The sequence below is a fragment of the Bos grunniens genome, chromosome 22 (assembly GCF_055505025.1).
Source record: "Bos grunniens cultivar Pamir isolate PY7600 chromosome 22, Bosgru_T2T1.0, whole genome shotgun sequence".
Taxonomy (NCBI): Eukaryota; Metazoa; Chordata; class Mammalia; order Artiodactyla; family Bovidae; genus Bos; species Bos grunniens.
The window spans coordinates 31,639,541-31,657,464 of record NC_141186.1 but is presented as its reverse complement, the minus strand read 5'-3'; the positions used below and the strand labels follow the sequence as shown (position 1 = coordinate 31,657,464).

Here is a 17,924-nt window from a genome sequence, read left to right as displayed (position 1 = left end):
ATGTCCTTGCAGTGCAAGGGACTCTCAAGAGTCTTATCCAACACCACAGTTCAAAAACTACATGAATTCCTTGAGGGAAGAACCTGTGGCATTTTCATTTTTTGGCATCTTTGTTTCTTTGCCTAATATATTATCTGAAAGTTCAAGAGGAGCCTCTTCAAATGCTTGCTGGATTGTATAAAAACACATTTTGGAATTGTCTTAATCCTCATGATCTGAAATTATTTTTGAGCAAATGAAGTGAATTGTCTTCACTTAGAATTAAGGGAAGTTTAGTGAATTTATGAATGTCAGTATATGTAAGATTTATACTTTCTCCATCTCATTTGCAAACAGACCTTAACAGAAATGAGATGGGATTCTTGTGTTATGGACTTCAGGTTTTGGATTATATTGAGAAGGGAATTTGTGGAACATGGCTTTTTTAATTTCTTGTATATTTTCTAATAACTAGAATTATTGGTCTCTAATGTTCATGAACTCTGATTAAATGATAAACACTGTATTCAAGTTGCCAGCTCTTTGGTGACCTGACTTCTCTACATTGATACTAAAGTTTAGGGACATTTTCTTGAAAATATATCTAAATAATGATTTTTAAATCATCAAAGATTATAGTCATTATGTGACTCTTATAGAAAAGGGTCTATAGTTTGTTCAGAATAACTACAGAACTTTCATACCTTTTCTTCCTGGCATTTTTGGAAAGTGAAAGCCAAACTTATTCATTGCCCTCCTCCTCCACCCTTGCCATTAAAAAAAATCAAGTATTTTCTATAATATGAACTTTCCCTGTGTGGTACCACCCAATGTAGCAGCTGTGGGACTGAGTCAGCATCAGGTCAGAAGTATAAAACTCTGCCTTATATGTTGAGGATACATTTGTAACTTGGGATAATTTTATTCTTCTATTTATTACACCCATAAAGAGACTGCTTCACTCAACCAATCACGGAGAGCTAGTCTTCTGAAAGATAGTTTTATTTCAATGTTCTTAATTTTACATTTTTGGGTCGAACCTTTGTTTTGACTTTGTATGTGTGTATATACATGTGTGTGTGTGTGTGTGTGTATGTGTGTATATATATATATAGATACACATATAGAGAGAGACTAATATTTATGGAAAACCAGTTTTCAGGAAATTGTAATATATTTTGTTGAGAGATACAAGCTTTTAGGACAGAAGTTACAAACTGGTAGCCCTTGAGCTGAGCTAGACTCACAGAATCTGGTTTATCTGCTCTGCATGGTATTTTCTTATAACTATTGCTGTTCATTGTTATTAGTTAACCTTTAGAATTCAGGCGATGTCATATAGAAATCCAGTTTCTCCTGAAAAATCAGGAGACACTCTAGGAAATTGTGTGCAGTTCAAACACTGGCAATGCTGTGATTTTAAACTGTAAATGGCAACAATTTAAAGGCTCCCATCCCTTCATTTTGCTGTTTCTCTTCTGTATCAAATGATGTAAGGAGCAAGCACTGAAATGGTTACCCAGAATGCTCCCTGGCTTAATGGGGTATTACATGCCATCTTATTCCACCTGTAATTCCCCCCCCCCCCCCGCCCCAATTTCTATGTTATATCAATTTTTCCTTCATAACATTTTTCACATTTGGGCCTATTTTCTTCTTCTCCTTGTTATGACTTTTATGCCAGTCATGTGGCCCTCTTGTCTAGGCTGTTGAGTGCGTGGCTGTCTTAGCCATCATCATCCATCTTGCCTTCAACTTTCCTCTGCCTGTTCCATGCCAGTTTGCATTCTAGTTACAGATGTATATGCCCAAATCACAGTTCAGTATATTGGTCCCTGACCTCAGACCTGCCTGCACTGACAACTTAAAAAGCCATCTCCAACTGCTTATACTTGGCACTCAGTCTTTTTGTCCTCCCTTTCTTGTGTTAACCCATACACAGATAACTAGCCAACATGCCCATTTCCCTGGCACCAAAGCGGGCATCGCATCATGCAGCCTCTGATGCTTTTGCTCCCAGCATTAACTCCTTCTCTCCCCCTGTGCAAATAGCTCATGGCCATCTTCAAGACTGGCCTTTCAAGACCATCTTGGCCCACAGTTACACAGCACAGCTCATCTTGCCTGGGTGCATATTTCACAATCATATTTTGTTTTTCTGGTTGTCTTAAAACAGGTTTTCTCTGAGTATGATCCTTGAGCGTGTTACTTCATGTTACTTGCTCTTTAACATTTATATCCTCTCTCCATCTATATCCTGCTGAATTCCTTAAATTGGGAGTCAGGAATTTGATCAATCTAAAATTTGAGGATTTAGGAGTTCAAAGGCTGTAATGATACAAGATTGCCTGGTAGTTTGATAGAACATGAAACTATATTCAGTTAGTTTTACTCTGAATACATTTTCAGGTTTATTGATGTGTTTCTTAAACACTATTTACCCTAGTTGTTAGTAAAAAGCTCTGGATGTTGCTTCAACCAACCCTTTGAGATAAGTAGAAACCAAAGAACTTTTTCACCTTTCAGGCCAAAGCAGGACAATTAGGTAAAACTCTTGAGTGCAAGATTGTGTTTCTTTCTTTCCTCCTTTCTTCCTTTTTTTTTTTTAATTAAAATGTGCACTATTATGCTTATGCCTTAATAAACGTAAATCAAATTGGATACACCGAATGAGTATTTGAAGATGAAAAGTTAGAGTATCAGTACTTAGGTTGGAAGTGATGATGCTGACTCTTCTTGGTTCCATGCTCACTCCAAGGTCAGGTGCTGTGGTAACTGGTTTATGTAGATAAACCCAGTGAGCATTTGCTCCAACCCTAATCAGGCAGTGCTGTGATTCCCTATATTTTAACCATGGACGGTATTCAGCTGGAGTTGCAGAGGGAGGCAAGAGACACTGTGATAGGAGAAGCAATTAATTTGTTATTCATAAAGAAGGTTTTGAAGAACTTTCAGATCTCTACAGTCATCCCTCCCTATCCATGGGTTCTGAATCTGCAGATAGAGAGGGCTGACCCCCACACCATCTGATATGAGACTTGAGTATCTTTGGAGTTGGTATCCACAGGGGGTACTGGATCCAATCCCCTGGTGGATACTGAAGGTTTGCTTTATTTATTTTTCTTTGTTAAGGGGGAGGGGGTTTTGATAAATTACAAACAGCCCTAAAATATGGCAGAGTAGAAGGACGTGTGCTCATCTTTTCCTGTGAAAACCCCAAAATTGCAAGGAACCGATGCAAGTAACCATCAACAGGAGAATGTTGGGTCCCACCAAAAAAGATACCCACATCTAAGGACAAAGGAGAAGTCCCAGTAGACGATAGGAGGGGTGAAATCATGTTTAGAATCAAACCCTATACCCACCAGAGATGGTTGGAGAGCTTAAACAAAAACTTGGGCACACAAGGACCCAGGGACCTCACAAGAGACTGAGCCAAACCTGCCCTTGAGTGTTTGAGTGTCTCCTGTAGAGGCATGAGTTAGCAGTGGCCTGCCATGGGGACAGGCACTCAGGCTACAGCAGACCTGGAAGGTGTGGTGTGTGAACCCCACTACAGAGCCACCAAGCAGACAAACTACAGACCGGAGAATAATTATACCAAAGAAGTTCTCACACTGTTCTTAAAGTTCTAGGACCCACAACAGATTTCCCAACCTGGGGAGCCAGCAAAGGGACTGAGAACCCCCAGGGAATTTGACTTTGAAGGCCAGTGGGATTTGATTACAGAACTTACATAGGGCTAGGGAAGCAGACCCTTGGAGGGCACAAACAAAATCTTGTGTGCGCCAGGACCCAGGAGAAAGGAGCAGTGACCCCATAAGAGACTGAGCCAGACGTGCCTATGGGTGTCCAGGAGCCTCCGGCAGAGGTGTGGGTCAACAGTGCCTTCCGTGGGGTCAGAGCCACTGAGCACAACAGTCCTGGCATAAGTCCTTTTGGAGGAGGTCACCGTTATCAGCATTACCACTAGCATAGTTTGGCCTCTGGTCAAACTACAGGGAGGGAACACAGCCCCACCCATCAACAGAAAATTTCATTAAATATTTACTGAGTTTGGCCCTGCCCATCAGAACAAGGCCCAGAGTCCCCCACAGCCAGTCCCTCCTATCGGGAAGCTTCCACAAGCCTCTAAGGAGCCATCAGAGGGCAGATAGAATGGAAACCACAATTACAGAAAACCATCCAAACTGATCATTTGGATCACAGCCTTGTCTAACTCAATGAAACTATGAGCCATGTCGTGTAGGGCCACCCAAGACAGACATGTCAAGGTGGAGAGTTCTGATAAAACGTGGTCCCCTGGAGAAGGGAATGGCAAACCACTTTAGTATCTTTGCCTTGAGAACCTCATGAACAATTTGAAAAAGCAAATAGATATGACACTGAAAGATGAACTCCCCAGGTTGGTAGGTGCCCAATATGCCACTGGAGATCAGTGGAGAAATAGCTCCAGAAAGAGTGAAGAGGCTGAGCCAAAATGAAAACAATGCCTAGCTGTGGATGTGCTGGTGATGGAAGTAAAGTCTGATGCTGTAAAGAACAATACTGCACAGGAACCTGAAATGTTAGGTCCATGAATCCAGGAAAATTGGAAGTGGTCAAACAGGAGATGGCAAGAGTGAACATTCACATTTTAGGGATCAGTGAACTAAAATGGACTGGAATGGGTGAATTTAACTCAGGTGACCATTTATCTACTACAGTGGGAAACAATCCCTTAGAAAAAATGGAGTAGCCATGATAGTCAACAAAAGAGTCCAAAGTGCAGAACTTGGGTACAGTCTCAAAAACAACAGAATGATCTCTTCTGGTTTCCAAGGCAAACCATTCAATATCACAGTAATCCAAGTCTATGCCCCAACCAGTAATGCTGAAAAAGCTGATGTTGAATGGTCCTATGAAGACCTACAAGACCTTCTAGAACTAACATCCAAAAAAGATGTCCTCTTCATTATAGGGGACTGGAATGCAAAAGTAGGAAGTCAAGAAGTAGCTGGAGTAACAGGCAAATTTGGCCTTGGAGTATAGAATGAAGCAGGGCAAAGGCTAATAGAGTTTTACCAAGAGAACACACTGGTCATAACAAACACCCTCTTCCAACAACACAAGAGAAGACTCTACGCATGGACATCACCGGATGGTCAATTACCAAAATCAGATTGATTATATTCTTTGCAGCCAAAGATGGAGAAGCTCTATACAGTCAGCAAAAACAAGACCAGGAGCTGACTGGGGCTCAGATCATCCTTATTGCCAAAATCAGACTGAAATTGAAGAAAGTGGGGAAAACCACTAGATCATTCAGTTATGACCTAAATCAAATCCCTTATGATTTGATTTATACAGTGGAAATGAGAAATGGATTCAAGGGATTAGATCTGATAGACAGAGTGCCTGAAGAACTCTGGATGGAGGTTCGTGCCACTGTACAGGAGGGAGGGATGAAGACCATCCCTGAGAAAAAAAAATATAAAAGGACAAAATGCTTGTCTGAGGAGTCCTTACAAATAGCTGTGAAAAGAAGAGAAATGAAAGGCAAAGGAGAAAAGGAAAGATATACCCATTTGAATGCAGAGTTCCAAAGAATAGCAAGGAGAGATAAGAAAGCCTTCCTCAGTGATCAATTCAAAGAAATAGAGGAAAACAATAGAATGGGAAAGACTAGGAAATGGCTACCCACTCCAGTATTCTTGCCTGGGAAATCCCATGGACTGAGGAGCCTGGTGGGCTACAGTCCATGGGGTTGCCAAAGAGTTGGACATGACTTAGAGACTAAACATTAACACGAATTTTTCAGTTTCTGTTATGTGAGTATTGTAAGAAGCTAAATAAATAAGAACATTTTTTTGTGTGATTAAAAAAAAAGATCTAGTTTCTCTGAGCCTCTGTCTTTTAATCTGGAAAATGGACCAATACTACAGCACACCAAATGGTTACAGGGACAAAAGGAAGGAATTTACATGAAATGCTGTGAAAGAATCAATGGCAGGAATGACTGAGGCATGCAAGAAGGACCTCCATGTTTGCTGCCCGTGCTGAACTTTGAACATGGAAAAATAAAGCAACTGAATAGTTGGCTGAGTTGCCAGAAGGAAAGAATAATGCTGAGAACTGGGTGTTTTCTGGACTAAGGAAATCCCACCTGCCCCCAGTAAAGGATAAGTAAGCTCCATAACTGAGTCATGTGTGGAACAGATTTATTCTCGTGTCCAGATCTTCAGTCACCAGCTTGTGTAGCCTTCCTCTCTTCCCCATAACCCCTCTGCCCATTTTCTCAGATCAGACACTATTCTGGTTTCCTCCCAAATCTGTGATCCCCCAAACTGCAATTCTAAGATCCCAGATAAATTGCCTTGTCGCCTCTTTATAGAGGTCCTTTCTGTTGACATTACTATAAAAACAGACAGCACTTACCGTGGTGCTCATCGTTCAAACTATGAACCAGAATCTCAAAAAATAATTATCTGATTTTGAACCATGCTTTAAAGAGGGGATAAAAGACACAAAATAATGGCCTATCTTCCCCATAATTTCACAAGGTAGATACTATACTCCTTGGCTAAGGAATCCGAAGCTCAGAGAGGTTAAGTAAGAGCATAGTCACCAGCTGGCAAACAACTGAGCAGAAAATTTAAAACTTCACCTGCCTGACTTCAGATCCTCTACTATTACCACCGCACCACTCTATTTCTTTTTAAATAAGCCAACATATAAACTTTTTCTTAACAGTAAATGAAAAGACATTTATGTTCAAAAACTAACTCCTCCTGATCATTCACAATTAATGAAATACAGTAAACATAATTTGAGTGTAGCTTAAACTGTGTCCAAATGGGATAAAACAGGCCACCTGGGAAATTAGATTTTGTAGAATACAATCATTCAATCTTACATTATACTTAATGGAGACAGTTTTTTAAAAACAAAAATTTTCAGGAAGCAATTGACTGGTCTATCAATTTTGTCATTATTTCTCTATGATACATCTATAGCATGGAGCAGCTGAAGCAAAACAAGATAAACTTCCCTATAAGTAGCAGTAAAGAACTCCTCTGTCTTGGTGGGTTTGGTCTTCCCAACAAAAACACAGAGGAATCTTTAGCCTGAGTTCACTTTTTGTTTTTTACTTCTGTTTTTTTTTTTTTTTAAGTTTGTATTTAAAAGATTGTTTAATTAAAAAAAAAAAGGATTTCTTAGCTCTGTGGCTTTTGGAAGGAAATGATTCTGAAAATACTTCATGTCTGTACCCACTTTTATCCTGAAATGAAGTCTTCACTAGAGATGAGTGCCAGCTATTAAATTTGATTATGGGGCCCTGGGGCAGAAGGATAATCTTTTTAAAAAAAGTGAACAGTTGAAAAATGACAGTGGTGGTAAAGAGCAATTAAGAGTAAGAGTGGATGGGAGATGTATATGTGAGAGTGAAGGTGTTGATTTAAACACTTTAGGAAAGTTTTTGAGCACAAATCATGTCCTGACAAGTGACTTAAACATCTTTTCTTTGAAAGACAGTGAAAGGTGGTAGTTAAATTTATATGCTGTGGAGTCACACAGTCTGGGATCAAATCCCAGCTCTGTCACTTCCTAATTTTGTAATTTTAGGTAATTTACTTAAACTCTTTGAGATTCTGTTTTCTCACCTGAATATTAGGAGTAATTAGTGCTTTCTAAGGTTGTTTTGATGATTCAGCATAATCACTAATGCATGTTGTCATTGTGTTTGATGTAATAATGATGATGATGTTTGATGTTATAGAACTTACTTGACATATATATTAAAGTCTCCTGTGACCTTAGAAAACAGTTTTGAGGAATGGCAACGACTTAAGAGCCATCTTTTTACAATTGAATAGATTCAGGAAATGGTGTAAAAGAGACAACTTATCTATTTAAATAAAATATCAAATCAGTTTCCTTTAAGAAACATTAAAGTTATTCATAAAAAGAAAAGCTTATGAAATAAAGCCTTCTAGTAAATAATCATGAGTTTATACGTGTTTTTGAAAGTGCACAAATTTGTACTCCTCCTAGGAGGACTTATCGATTTGTGTGTGTATTTCAAGCAGGCATCTTACGCACACAGTGCTTGTGGCCGACAGCACTCTCCCCTGGGAAGGTGGCTCTGTAATTGCAGTGAATGACAATTCTATTTGTAGACATGACTTCCTATAGCCTGCACTCCTTTCTGTGATTATTATTTAAAAAATACTGTCCTCAAATGATTTCATCTTCCTGGGTACAAAGGAGAAAATTCCTTAGCACAAGAACCTTATAGTTAACATATATCTGAACTGGAAGTGTATATTCCCCTACCCATAAAATCATCTGAGTGTCCTGCAGCCTAAGAAATACAAAAGGCATTTCAATACTAAACACCCTCAATCTACCACTTAGGCCAAAAAAAAAAAAAGAAACAGAAAATCAGAAGTATTAATATCATTTGAACTGCAGGGCAGTTTTCCCCATTCTGCCCACTCTTTTTTGCTTATAAACAAAAGCACAATATTCACATTGATAGAAATCAACAGTAAGAGAACTTACCTTCTTTCAACCAAGAAATGTTATTTTTGTCATTTTCAAAATGCTTAGCTGTTCTGACTTTTATCTTTTCCAGCTCAGTTTCTGACATCTAAGTGGAAACAGAATTGATGATATAAAAAATTCATTAAGAACCCAAATTTATAACATGGAACCTTATATTTAGAGACGACTGCCATATTATAGGAACATTTTATCTCTGTAGTTTTTCAGCTCCCTGTCTGATGTTAAATTTTATATTTTATCCACGTGTAGTATTTTACAACACTACATGGAAAATGAAACTTTAGAAGATATTTCACTGTCAGCAGTCAAGATTGCTGTAAGCTCTGATTTCTGAATACAAAAGAAAAACAGATGAACAACTAGCCTCCGATTTGTCAAAATCCAAACATTCAGTGCTGTTTCAATGTTTTTCTTAATAGTCTAGAGAAAAGCATGCTTCAGAGAGATACACAAAGATAGAAAGGCTAAGAAACACAGAAGGACCTTTTTAGCAGTGTGGTGGATGAAATGAGAACCCTATGACCTCCGCCAGGCCACATTGAGCTTCCTGAGGTATTGAGACCCAGTAAGCATCCTCAGTGCATTGCACTTGACTTCCTCCCAGACTTGGTCACAGTGATCTAGGATGCTCCACTTGCATCAGCACCTCTATGTCCTTACCTGTGTGTTCCCAGGGGAGGAGGCCCAAGGCGAGGGATGGGGAAGCAGCGTGGCAATGCTCTGGACAGCCTCCCTTGTCATCTCTCGGTGTCCAGCATTCCTCTGCCCTGCCAGAAGTGAGCGAAGAAGCAAATACACTCCCTCCCTGGGTGGTGCTAGATTTGTATTGCTGCCAGAAGCATCTAACTTGCGGCTGAGAGGTTTTTTTTTCTTTTAAGGTAATATAAAGCCTGTGGTTCAAAACAATAAAAACCTTCTCCTGGCTAGCACTTATTTAAAATGACACTCTGCAAAATAGGGTAAAAAGAATGAACTCTTTTCAAATGGATGGGGTTTCTCCAGTCCCCTTCCTTCCACACCCGCCATTCATCACTTATGGTTAATATTAAAAGATGTAGAAAAAAAGAGACTGAAAAATATATGTAGACTATTTGGGTTAACAGAACAAAGAAGGGAAGCCTCTCTGGATTTATTTTCTAGATGTTCACCCTGCAGCTGCTGTTTTGAAAGGCAAGTGTTTCTAACATTTTATAGGTAACAAGAAAATATTTCAAGTTCTTTTGAGAGTCTGCAGATAATCCAAAAAGAATTTGAAATCACATTCCAAAGAGGATTTGTCATTAGATTCTTAGGCAAAGATACTGTTTTCAACAGAAGTTGAACAACAAAAAAGCATAACACTTAGGTATGAATGATAATAAATCATCCGACGTTCCTAAATGCTTTTTTATCCATTATGAAAAAAAAAATCATTATTTTTTGACCCTAAGTGGTTTGCTTCCTCCAGTGTCTTTAACCTGAAAACTGTTATCTGATTGTCTTGTGTCCATTTCACCTCTTTTCCCCAACTTCATTTCTTCTATTTTGCTCTCAGTTTCATATGAAAATTGACTGATCAACATAGTTTTTAAAAACAATAAAACTGGGAGCAGAGATAAATTTCAGATTCCTGTAACAGCCAATAAAAACCTTGACTGTTCAGAATCTATAACATTATTTTCACCCTATAGCTTCAAGTTTTAAGATTTCCCCAGGGTGCCTAACCTTCTTTCCACTTTAACCTAATTGTAGTGCTGCAGTTCCTTGAACTTACCTGCTTCTGTTACTAACATTTCAGAATGTTGCCTCGAAGTCCCATCTTCACCTCCACATTGAAGTCTTCTTAATCTCACTCATCTAGAAATGATCATTCCCTTCTCTTGAGACTTCTGTCATACACATATCCATTGTGGTCTTAGGTAAACTACCTTTATTTTCCTGATAAGATTATAACCCATAATACTTCCCCCCTCACCACACCCCCACTTCTGACATTATCAGTTCAGTTCAGTTCACTCCTGCCCAAGTCTTTGCAACCCCATGGACTGCAGCATGCCAGGCCTCCCTGTCCATCACCAACTCCCAGGGTTTACTCAAACTCATGTTCATTGAGTTGGCAATGTCATACAGACATCTCATCCTCTGTTGTCCCCTTCTCCTCCCACCTTCAATTTTTTTCAGCATCAGGGCCTTTTCCAATGAGCCAGTTCTTCACATCAGGTGGCCAAAGTATTGCAGTTTCAGTTTCAACATCTGTCCTTCCAATGAATATTCAGGACTGATTTCCTTAAGGATTGACTGTTTGGATCTCCTTGGAGTCCAAGGGACTCTTAATAGTCTTTTCCAACACCACAGTTCAAAAGCATCAATTCTTCGGCACTCAGCTTTCTTTATAGTCCAACTCTCACATCCATACATGATTACTGGAAAAACCATAGCCTTGACTAGACGGACCTTTGTTGGCAAAGTAATGTCTCTGCTGTCTAGATTGGTCATAACTTGTCTCCCAAGGAGTAAGCATCTTTTAATTTCATGGCTTCAGTCACCATCTGCAGTGATTTTGGGGCCCCCAAAAATAAAGTCTGCCACTGTTTCCACTGTTTCCCTGTCTATTTCCCATGAAGTGATGGGACCAGATGCCATGATCTTAGTTTTCTGAGTGTTGAGTTTTAAGCCAACTTTTTCACTCTTCTCTTTCACTTTCTGCCACAAGCATGGTTTTATCTGCGTATCTGAGGTTATTGATATTTCTCCCGGCAATCTTGATTCCAGCTTGTGCTTCATCCAGCCCAGCATTTCACATGATGCACTCTGCATAGAAGTTAAATAAGCAAGGTGATAGTATACAGCCTTGACGTATTCCTTTTCCAGTTTGGAAACAGTCTATTGTTCCATGTCCAGTTCTAACTGTTGCTTCCTGACCTGTGTACAGATTTCTTGAGAGGAAGGTCAGGTGGTCTGGTATTCCCATCTCTTTCAGAATTTTCCACATTTTGTTGTGATCCACACAGTCAAAGGCTTTGGCATAGTCAATAAAGCAGAAATAGATGTTTTTCTGGAACTCTCTAGCATTTTTGATGATCCAGTGGATGGATGTTGGCAATTTGATCTCTGGTTCCTTTGCCTTTTCTAAAACCACCTTGAACATCAGGAAGTTCATGGTTAAGACATTACTGAAGTCTGGCTTGGAGAATTTTGAGCATTACTTTACTAACGTGTGAGATGAGTACAATTGTGCGGTAAAGTTTGAGCAATCTTTGGCATTGCCTTTCTTTGGGATTGGAATAAAAACTGGCCTTTTCCAGTCCTGTGGCCACTGCTGACTTTTCCAAATTTGCTGGCATGTTGAGTGCAGCACTTTCACAGCATCATCTTTCAGTATTTGAAATAGCTCAACTGGAACTCCATCACCTCCACTAGCTTTGTTTGTAGTGATGCTTTCTAAGGCCCACTTGACTTCACATTCCAGGATGTCTGGCTCTACGTCAGTGATCACATGATTGTGATTATCTGGGTCGTGAAGATCTTTTTTGTACAGTTCTTCTGTGTATTCTTGCCACCTCTTCTTAATATCTTCTGCTTCTGTTAGGTCCGTACCATTTCTGTCCTTTATTTAGCCCATCTTTGAGTGAAATTTTCCCTTGGAATCTCTAATTTTCATGAAGAGATCTCTAGTCTTTCCCATTCTATTGTTTTCCTCTATTTCTTTGCATTGATCACTGAGGAAGGCTTTCTTATCTCTCCTGGCTATTCTTTGGAACTCTGCATTCAAATGGGTATATCTTTCCTTTTCTCCTTTGTTTTTCACTTCTCTTCTTTTCACAGGTATTTTTTAGGCTTCCTCAGACAACCATTTTGGTTTTTTGCATTTCTTTTTCTTGGGAATGGTCTTGATCCCTGTCTCCTGTACAATGTCATGAACCTCCGTCCATAGTTTATCAGGCACTCTTTCTATCAGATCTAGTCCCTTAGATCTATTTCTCACTTCCACTGTATAATCATAAGGGATTTGTTAGGTCATACCTGAATGGTCTAGTTGTTTTCCCCACTTTCTTCAATTTCAGTCTGAATTTGACAATAAGGAGTTCATGATCTGAGCCCCAGTCAGCTCCTGGTCTCGTTTTTGCTGACTGTAGAGCTTCTCCATCTTTGGCTGCAAAGAATATAATCAGTCTGATTTCAGTGTTGACCCTCTGGTGATGTCCATGTGTAGAGTCTTCTCTTGTGTTGTTGGAAAAAGGTGTTTGCTATGACCAGTGCCTTCTCTTGGCAAAACTCTTTTAGCCTTTGCCCTGCTGCATTCTGTATTCCAACGCCAAATTTGCCTGTTACTCCAGGTGTTTCTTGACTTCCTACTTTTGCATTCCAGTCCCCTATAATGAAAAGTACATCTTTTTGGGGGGGTGTTAGTTCTAGAAGGTCTTGTAGGTTTTCATAGGATCATTCAGCATCAGCTTCTTCAGCATTACTGGTTGGGGCGTAGACTTGGAGTACTGTGATATTGAATGGTTTGCCTTGGGAATTAACAGAGATCATTCTGTTGTTTTTGAGATCGTGTCCAAGTACTGCATTTCAGACTTTTTTGTTGACTATGATGGCTACTCCATTTCTTCTAAGGGATTGTTTCTCACCGTAGTAGATAAATGGTAACCTGAGTTAAAGTCACCTATTCTAGTCCATTTTAGTTCGCCGATTCCTAAAATGTCAACATTGACTCTTGCCATTTCCTGTTTGACCACTTCCAATTTGCCTTGATTCATGGACCTAACATTCCAGGTTCCTATGCAGTATTGCTCTTTACAGCATCAGACTTTACTTCCATCACCAGTCACATCTACAGCTGGGTGTTGTTTTTGCTTTGGCTCCATCCCTTCATTCTTTCTGGAGCTATTTCTCCACTGATCTCCAGCAGCATATTGGGCACCTACTGACCTGGGGAGTTCCTCTTTCAGTGTCCTATGTTTTTGCCTTTTCATACTGTTCACTGGATTCTCAAGGCAAGAATACTGAAGTGGTTTGCCATTCCTTTCTCCAGTGGACCACATTTTGTCAGAACTCTCCACTATGACTCATCTGTCTTGGGTGGCTCTACATGGCATGGCTCATAGTTTCACTGAGATAGACAAGGCTGTGGTCCATGTGATCAGATTGGTTAGTTTTCTGTGATTGTGGTTTCCATTACTAGAATTAGATTGGTTGGTTTTCTGTGGTTGTGGTTTTCAGTCTGTCTACCCTCTGATGGAGAAGGATCAGAGGCTTATGGAATCTTGCAGATGGGAGAGACTGACTGATGGGGAAACGGTTTTGTTCTGATGGGCAGGGGCATGCTCAGTAAATCTTTAATCCAATTTTCTGTTGATGGGTGAAGCTGTGTTCCCTCCCTGCTACTTCAGTTCAGTTCAGTTCAGTCGCTCAGTCGTGTCCAACTCTTTGCGACCCCATGAATTGCAGCACGCCAGGCCTTCCTGTCCATCAACAACACCTGAAGTTTACCACCCATACTCATGTTCATCAAGTCGGTGATGCCATCCAGCCATCTCATCCTCTGTCGTCCCCTTCTCCTCCTGCCTCCAATCCCTCCCAGCATCAGAGTCTTTTCCAATGAGTCAGCTCTTTACATGAGGTGGCCAAAGTATTGGAGTTTCAGCTTCAGTTTCAGTCCTTCCAATGAACACCCAGGACTGATCTCCTTTAGGATGGACTGGTTGCATCTCCTTGCAGTCCAAGGGACTCTCAAGAGTCTTCTCCAACACCACAGTTCAAAAGCATCAATTCTTTGGCGCTCAGCCTTCTTCACAGTCCAACTCTCACATCCATATATGAGCACTGGAAAAACCATAGCCTTGACTAGACAGACCTTTGTTGGCAAAGTAATGTGTCTGCTTTTTAATATGCTACCTAGGTTGGTCATAACTTTTCTTTCAAGGAGTAAGCGTCTTTTAATTTCATGGCTGCAGTCACCATCTGCAGTGATTTTGGAACCCCCCAAAATAAAGTCAGCCACTGTTTCCACTGTTTCCCCACCTATTTGCCATGAAGTGATGGGACCCGATGCCATGATCTTAGTTTTCTGAATGTTGAGCTTTAAGCCAATTTTTTTACTCTCCTCTTTCACTTTCATCAAGAGGCTTTTCAGTTCCTCTTCACTTTCTGCCATAAGGGTGGTGTCATCTGCATGTCTGAGGTTATTGATATTTCTCCCGGCAATCTTGATTCCAGCTTGTGTTTCTTCCAGCCCAGCATTTCTCATGATGTACTCTGCATATAAGTTAAATAAGCAGGGTGACAATATACAGCCTTGACATACTCCTTTTCCTATTTGGAACCAGTCTGTTGTTCCCTGTCCGGTTCTAACCCTGCTATTTACCTGGGGCCAAACTATGGTGGAAGTAATGAAGATAATGGCGACCACTTTCAAAAAGTAGCATGCACTGCTACACTCAGTGCCCCCAACCCTGCAGGAGGCCACCACCGACCCACGCCTCTGCTGGAGTTCCTGGATATTCACAGGCAAGTCTGGGTCAGTCTCTTGTGGGGTCACTGCTCCTTTCTCCTAGGTCCTGGTGCACAAGGTTCTGTTTGTGCCCTCCAAGAGTCTATTTCCCAGATCACCTACAGATAAATAATGGTTGGATAAACAAAACCACGATATCAAAAACAATGGTGTTTTCCTTGTCCCAAAGCGCACTTTATTAAAAGTTCCTTTGGTTGTCTCTTTTCTCTAGTTAAAGTGTTTTATGTCTCTTCATCATAAATTTGGAGACCAAATCTAATGCCCTTAATAGTTTGGGCATTGACCTTTGGAAAAGCAAATTATCTAAGTTTTAGCTATTAGTGGGGTCAAAAAGATATTTGGTAAATAGCAGTGACAGTGATCTTAAAACAGTGAACAGAAACATCATCTGAGCTAAAGAAATCAAGGTGCAAATGCTGTCCAGATGAGAAGAAATGATCAGGAGAGACTGAGTGAACCCCAGACACTGCTGGTCATATTATTCATCCTGGTTTGTTTTCAGTTGTATTTTAATATTAGACTCTGTGATTATCCATGTTACTCCTCAATGGAAACATTTTTAAGATTCACCGTGGCTTTAGATCTCTGTGAGTTTACAAATCGCATAACCTCTTCTGTGCAGTTTCTGAGAGACCCTACTCCTACTTGTATGTCATGATGAATCCTTACTTCACATTCTGTGATTGTCTTTATATAGTTTATGTTCAACTATCCTAGTTTCCAATCATCTATCCCTAGAGAGACACTTAATTCAAATCTTTGCCCACATTTTTACTTTGGAGGTTATGGATTATTCCTGAAGTAAAAGTGAAAGTCACTCAGTTATGTCCAGCTCTTTGTGACCCCATGGACTATATGGTATGTGGAATTCTCCAGGCCACAATACTGGAGTGGGTAGCCAGTCCCTTCTCCAGGGGATTTTCCCAACTCAGAGATTGAACCCAGGTCTCCCACATTGCAGGCAGATTCTTTACCAGCTGAGACACCAGGGAAACCCATGGATTATTCCTGATTGTGATTTATTCTTGGATTATTCTTGATTTATACATATTTTCCTCTTGTTTTACTTTTGCAGTTACTGTGATATAGTTATTTGTATTTGTTAAGTGAGTTGCAAACTTTAAACTCCTTTGTATAAATAGTTCTGAGGAGGGAATTATTAACAAGCTAAAATTCATTTCTCATTTGGAAATACTATCCAATTTTGACTGATATATTTTAATCATGTCCTAACAGTTAAAATGTTTCTCTTGTTCCATTTCATTATTTTTCTCTCCTTAGCCTTTTGTCACCCTCTAACTTCACTTTTGCTCTCTGAATTTGGCTTTTTTTTTTTTTTTTTTATGAAGACTGGGTGACATTACTTAAATTTTCTATATGGGATTTTTTTTTTTTACTTTGAAGAGTACCATATTTTGAAACCAAACAACTCATTTTTTTCTTGTCTTTGTATTAGCAATAATTTTTAATGCAAACTATAGAGACATTAGTGGACTTCCCTAGTGGCTCAGTTGTAAAGAATCCACCTACCAATGCAGGAGATGCAGGTTTGATCCATGAGTCAGGAAGATATTCTGAGGAAGGAAATGGCAACCCATTCCAACATTCTTGTCTCTGTCCCATGGGTAGAGGAGTTTGGCAAGCTACAGTCCATGGGGTCACAAAAGAGCTGGACACAACCTAGCAACTAAACCACAACAAACAATAATATAGACATTAATAAGCGTGATATTTGATTTTTTTCCACCTATTTCATCAGAAAAGATGATAAAAGTAAGCATCAAGTACTTATTCCTGTTGTTGTTGTTCAGCTAAGTCATGTCTGACCCTTTGCAACCCCATGGACTGCAGCATGCCAGCCTTCTCTGTCCTTCACTATCTCCCAGAGTTTGCTCAAATTCATGTCCATGGAGTTGGTGATGCTATCTAACCATCTCACCATCTGCCACCTTCTCCTTTTGCCTTCCATCTTTCCCAACACCAGGGTCTTTTCGAATGAGTTGGTTCTTTGCATTAGGTGGCCTAAATATCAGTCCTTCCAATGAATATCCAGGGTTGATTTCTTTTAGGATTGACTGGTTTTAATCTCCTTGAAGTCCAAGGGACTCTCAAGAGTCTTCTCCAGCCCACAATTTGAAAGCATCAATTCTTGGGCATTCAGCCTTCCTAAAGGCTTCCCTGGTGGCTCAGATGGAAAAGAGTCTGCCTGCAATGCATGAGACGTGGGTTCGATCCCTGGGTTGGGAAGATACCCTGGAGAAAGAAATGGCAACCCACTCCAGTACTCTTGCCTAGAGAATTTCATGGACAGAGGAGCCTGGCAGGATATAGTCCATGGGGTCACAAAGAGTCGGACATAACTGAATGACTTCACTTTCTTTCTTTTCTTTCAGCCTTCTTAATGGTCCAATTCTCACATCCGTACATGACTACTGGAGAAACCATAGCTTTGACTATGTGGACCTTTGTTGGCAATATGATGCTTCTGCTTTTTAATATGCTGTTTAGGTTTGTCATAGCTTTTCTTCCAAGGACCAAGCGTCTTTTGATTTCATGGCTACAGTCACTGTCTGCAATGATTTTGGAGCCCATGAAAAGAAAATCTTACTGTTTCCACTTTTTCCCCTTCTATTTGCCATGAAGTGATGACACCGGATGCCATGATCTTAGTTTTTTGAATGCTGAGTTTTAAGCCAGCTATTCATTCTCTCTTTCATTCTCATCAGGAAGCTCTTTAGTTCCTCTTTACTTTCTGCCATTAAAGTGGTATTATTTGCATATCTAAGGTTGTTGATATTTCTCCCAGCAATCTTAATTCCAGCTTGTGATTCACCTACCTGGCATTTCGCATGATGTGCTCTGCATATAAGTTAAATAAACAGGATGTCAATATACAGCCTTGTCA

General features: G+C 40.0%; 2 protein-coding genes across 37 annotated transcripts in view; one reads left to right on the top strand and one right to left on the bottom strand.

Annotated features, from left to right (window-relative positions):
- MDFIC2 (MyoD family inhibitor domain containing 2) overlaps positions 1 to 9,290 on the bottom strand; it is a 116,383-nt gene extending 107,093 nt beyond the window's left edge. For both annotated transcript variants that reach the window (XM_086366791.1, XM_086366792.1), the window contains exons 1-2: positions 9,187 to 9,290; positions 8,524 to 8,611 (exon numbers count right to left, since the gene is read on the bottom strand). In XM_086366791.1, coding sequence (XP_086222917.1) covers positions 8,524 to 8,611; positions 9,187 to 9,267 — 169 coding nt within the window. In that variant the 5' untranslated portion in view covers positions 9,268 to 9,290. The remainder of the gene's footprint in view (positions 1 to 8,523; positions 8,612 to 9,186) is intronic.
- LOC147348250 (uncharacterized) overlaps positions 1 to 17,924 on the top strand; it is an 888,338-nt gene that overhangs the window by 244,636 nt on the left and 625,778 nt on the right. The gene's annotated exons all lie outside the window — the stretch shown is intronic.